Raw genomic sequence first — 4,937 nt, 5'->3', positions numbered from 1 at the left:
AATTTCACTTCTAACTATGTGCACATCGAAACTCTGTAAACTGGCCATATTACAGTTTCTCATAGTGTAATACACAAGGATATTGATTTATCTACAGCTACTCTGTTTCATTTGGTGTGTTTATATCCACATGCACACATTATGCTTTATTTAATATTTCAACTGTATAGGTTAACAGTGTGAAGTAGCTGCCAAAGCATTTCAAAACTACTTTCCTATTAATTTATAATTACTGTAAATGTGAGAGTTTATAAATTATATTTTCCATTTTTATAAACAACATGTAATTCTGCTCCTGAAAACTCCCTGCCAAGAGATTAAAGCTCAACAACTATTTTCTGGCATAATTCTACATTTAAGAATTTTTAAGTAGCTTTGTACTTTATTGGAGTCTCTCCTGAAACAATGAATAAAGTCAGAGTCACTCATCAGGTCTGCTTCATTACTAATGGATAAACCAGCCGTTTCAGATGATGCCATTCCATTCAACGAATTGCTGATGATCCCCATTGACTGCATCTGTATTGAAAACAGGAAAACTGTACATGGTGTTTTATGAGTATAAACCAGTTTGACAAATAACTATACACAGGAGAAAAAAAAAAACTTTAAAATGCTAGTGCTGAAGTCAACTGATGCATCACTGTTAGGCTGTTATATTCCAGAATTTTCATGTGCCTATTGAAGATGTGTAAAGCTCCTTACAGACACATATCACTGCATTTTCTTTGAACAGTTGCCTACACAATCTGAATATTAGCCTGAAATGATCTGATATGCTAGTAATGTAAGAATATTGGCCTCACATTCATAAATATAAAACCATTTGAATTTAAGTAGGAATCACTGTTTGATAAGAGTTTTTTTCCTTTCAAAGTAATACAGCAAATCAGTCTCTAGACTTGCAGCCATTTATTTTAATGAGTTTTGGCATGGGAAATTTCTAATGTGAGCATTCACCAGTGATGTTTAACCTGGTGAAATCTGAAGACAGCTACCACCTCTCAGGAGTGCTGGCTTCACAATGGGATCAAGCTTAGAACTGGTGTCTCACAGCAAAATGCAGCTGCAAAATACTGGAATGCAGATTGCTGCCATTTGATGCTGTTTTCTTCATTTTTTTAATTGCATTTCTACTGTGTGGCATGTCCATAGTACATATAGGTCAAAATGGACATACATGCCAAACTTCAGAGAGCGCTCCTTTTTAGTAATGCCTCAAATGGTATTTTAGGGGAAAAAAAACACAAAACAAAATAAAAAACTCCACAAGATAAATAAGTATATTTTAGTTTATTAAGTTAGTTTAGAATTTTATGACCAGCTTGAACTATAGAATGAAGCAAACAAAAGTAACCTCAACTGATGCCATTGTTTCTTGAAGAACTTATCCATAAAATTGTTGCTTTAGGAAAGCGCTCTCTACAGCAGAGAGCGATATATGGATTAGTTGGGATGTGAATCAGAAAAAAATGAAAACAATAAATATTTGTCATGGTCTACCCACATCTCCTTTACTGTCCTAGAAATGTAAGTCTGTACCGGCTCATCCATGAAGCTGTAAATGGTCCTACTCTTTGTACTCTCTCTTTCTTATACAGATGTTATAGTCAAGCCATTTGAATAGGAGCTGCCAGGCTTAAGTCTATTGCTGAATCAGAGCCTCGGTTCATATCCAGGTTACAGCCTGAGAGCAGACAGCCCCCAGAAGTCACTGATGCCAAAATATCATGACTGATACATATAGAAGCTACATTGAAAATCTTGCCTTTTCTGTTACTTTCTCAACTCCAGTCTTCAGCTCATGTACCATATTGCTGATTTGCTTAGCTTTGCTAAGGCTGTCATCAGATAACTCTTGATGGTGCTCAATATGATGGTTAAAGTGAGAAAGTGGCTCTTTCCAGGCTTGCAAAAGTTTCAGTATCAAGTGTGTTAGTTCTTCTCTCTTACAAATTAAAACAATAAAGATTTTTCTGTTAGTTTGCAGATCATATGAATGCTGTTGGACAGTCTCATTGAAATCTGGGCAGGTTTAAGATTTGTCTGTGCAATTCAGTGGTTTTCAAATATTCAGAACTTGAGGGACACTCCATGTCTGGTTACTTGCCTAGATATAAAACAGGGAAACACCTAATTTTTATATGACTTCCTTCTCAACTTTCTTAGACTTAAGAGTCATAGCTTAAGAGCTATGTAAAACCTAAAATTGTGGAACACAGCCTTAGCAAAATGGTGGCATTCCTGTTAAAGTTATTTCTGCTGAAGAAGTTTGCAGTAATTCCTGGGTGTCTCATGAACCTCTTCTAGACTTTCAAGTTTACTAGTATGGAAGTGCAGATACTTCCTCACACCAGCAGTAGTTCCAACTATGCCAGCTGAACACTCATTGCAGACACTTCTAAAAGTGGCTGGTGGTCAGGGTGGTTGCTTCTCCAGGAGAAGCATAAGAGCGCTCCTGTAGGGTAAGTTCTGAAATAAGGTTGAACAGCTAAACTTTTTTAAAGCAGGTAAGGCCCCATTTCCCATTACCCTTCAAGGTGCAATTTGTCCATCTTGGACAAAATCATTCGTATCATCACAACTGAAGAGCAAGGTGATTAAATAATAACATTTCTCTAAGTCTGTCTCCTCCTAGAGGCAAAGGCTTCTGTTGCTGTATCCTCAGCTTTGCAGTCTGCTTTTCCTCTGTCTAAAGAAGCTCTTACTGCTTTTCTCTAAACTGATTTGGGATTCTCCCTTTGCCACGACATGTCTAAAACAATCTGCTGTTCCCCCCCCCCCCCCTTACCTAATTACAAATTCAGGGAGATAATGACTGTTGTGTTTTTCTCCTGATTGCTTTTTATAGCTGGCAGTGGAACTGATTAATCACACCTACCCGTCACATTCACACGTTGCTAAGTTTGTGCTCCGCGGGGACTGCTACCACAAAACCAAAGGGATGCCCGTGTGTCAGTCACTGGCATGATATACTAGGGCAACTGTTATAATAAGCTTGAACTAAGAACTTTTAACCATATTTATCTTTTTAAGCAGGACAAAATGGTGATTCATTACGCGGCATCTCTGATCTGCGGCCGCTTGGGGTCAACGCTTACAGCTCCTTCCCTCCAAACCGGAGACATCGGACCAACCCCGGCCACCTTTTCGTGCAAGCCGTTTGGGGCTCAGCCGGCGTGCGGGGAGGGCGAGCGGGGGGATGTTTTCGCCTTTCCTCGGCTACGGGCAGGGCAGGGGGGGGGCCCTGAGCCCCCTGCCAGCCCTCCGGGAGGGCCCCAGCCCGCCCCTCCGCCCGGCCTTACCGGGAGATTTTGGGCCAGCTCCTTGCCTTTGGGGGTCGGCATCCGGGACGTGTGGCACTTCCGCGCGGGCCTCCCCAGCTCGTTTCCACGCGGAGGGAAGTATTTTTCCTAGGGGGGAAGAAAACCTAGGGAAAGGCCAGGCGCAGCCCCCCGCCGGCCCGCGCTGCCCCGCGGCGGCGGAGCGGGGCCGCCGGGGCACTCACCAGCTCGGCGTGGATCCTGCCCGAGTGCCGGATCACGCGGTCGAAGAGGTCGGACACGGTGAGGAGGCGGCAGCCGGTGTCCCCGGGGGGGCAGGCGGCCCGCGCCGCCGCCGCCGCCGCCCTCGCCAGCAGCCACAGCAGCGCCAGCGCCGCGGCGGCACCTGCGGGAGCGCAGCGGGGCGTCGGGGGGCGGCCGCGGCGCCCCCCACCCCCCCGGCGACGGCGGCGGAGCCCCCTCCGGCGGCGGCGGAGCCCCCGCGCCCGCCCCCCCGGGGCCCGGCCGCGCCTCACCTGCGCGCCGCGCGGCCCGAGCGCGGCCCATGGCGGTGCGGGCGGCTGCGGCTGGGCCGGCGCCGCGCTGCCCCCGCGCCCCGGCCTATATATATATATAACCCGCGGTGGGGACGGGACTGGACGGGACGGGGCGGGGGACACACACACACACACGACCCGCCCCGCTGCGCGCAGCCCGCGCGGAGCCGGCTCCGCCGGCGCGGCCCCGGGGGCCCGGCAGCCTCCCCCGCACCGACCTCCCCCCGCACCGACGTCTCCTCCCCCCGCCAGCCCCCGACCTCCCCCCGCACCGATGATGGCCCCCGGCCTCCCCCCGCCCTGACTGCCCCCACGTGCCCCCGCACGGATCGCTCCCCCCCCCCAGCTTGCCCTGCACTGACCGTCCCTCAGCCCCCTCGCCCTAACGCCCCCAAACCTTTCCTCAAACCGTCCCCTTCTTCCCCCCCGACTGTCCCTACCCCCCTACCCCCCCCCCCCGCACCAGGAGTCGCCAACCTCCCCTCCCAGTGACGCCCCTCCTCCCGCCTCCCCCCACACCAAGGGCTCCCAAACCTTCCCTCACACTGATAGCTCCTCCCCAAGCTCCCCCCACACCGACTCTCCCCACCCCCCACCCCAATGGTCCCCTCACGCAACTGTCCCCTGCCTCCTGGTCCACACGCTGGTCCCCGCGGCGGTGTGTGTGTTGGCCCGTGCTCCCCCTGCACCTGGGTACTCCAGGGAGACATTGCTGACCCGAGCCGGGTCTCGCTGCGGGGTGAGGGCCCTTGCTGGTGGCAGCCAGGGGCCTTCACGCCACCTCTCCTGGGCAGGAGGTGACAGCTCCTCAGCCCACACAGGGGCCGCTTGGCCAGAGCTCTGCCATCATGGCACTGCCATCTGTGAAGCACTGGGACAGAGCAAGGTTGTGAGAAGAGGGAAAAACTGGCTGTTAGTAATAACTGAGGGTGTATATGATAAGGACAGCAATGAGGCAACTTCGCAGGGTAGGAGAGATATTGCCAGATAGCACAAGATGAACGGTCCCCTATAATCAGGTGTTTAAGATCAGATTGGCTTTGCCTGCTCCCTTGTTGCTGGTCAGAGGTAGCCAGGACCACTAAAGGCCCAATAGCTGGCAACTGCATGTTTTGTG

At 50.2% G+C, this 4,937-nt stretch overlaps 1 protein-coding gene across 1 annotated transcript; it reads right to left on the bottom strand.

Moving 5' to 3' along the window:
* Nucleotides 1-324: 324 nt before the first annotated feature.
* LOC134135735 (prolactin-like) lies at nt 325-3,830 on the bottom strand. The gene is made up of 5 exons (XM_062567514.1): nt 3,800-3,830; nt 3,509-3,669; nt 3,306-3,413; nt 1,769-1,948; nt 325-519 (listed from the first exon to the last, which is right to left on the bottom strand). Exons 1-5 carry the CDS (start codon nt 3,828-3,830, stop codon nt 325-327), a joined length of 675 nt encoding a protein of 224 aa, XP_062423498.1.
* Nucleotides 3,831-4,937: the final 1,107 nt, after the last annotated feature.

This window comes from Rhea pennata, chromosome 1 (assembly GCF_028389875.1).
Source record: "Rhea pennata isolate bPtePen1 chromosome 1, bPtePen1.pri, whole genome shotgun sequence".
Lineage (NCBI taxonomy): Eukaryota > Metazoa > Chordata > Aves > Rheiformes > Rheidae > Rhea > Rhea pennata.
The sequence above is the reverse complement of the archived record's forward strand: the minus strand, read 5'-3'. Positions and strand labels throughout refer to the sequence as shown.

Excerpts from the sequence above, each read along its gene's own strand:
- LOC134135735 (XM_062567514.1), bottom strand. The coding sequence starts at position 3,830 with ATGGGCCGCGCTCGGGCCGCGCGGCGCGCAG. Across the intron at positions 3,670-3,799 it reads TCGGGCCGCGCGGCGCGCAG|GTGCCGCCGCGGCGCTGGCG; the intron begins GTGAGGCGCGGC and ends GCGCTCCCGCAG. Across the intron at positions 1,949-3,305 it reads AGCTGGCCCAAAATCTCCCG|AGAGAAGAACTAACACACTT; the intron begins GTAAGGCCGGGC and ends TTAATTTGTAAG.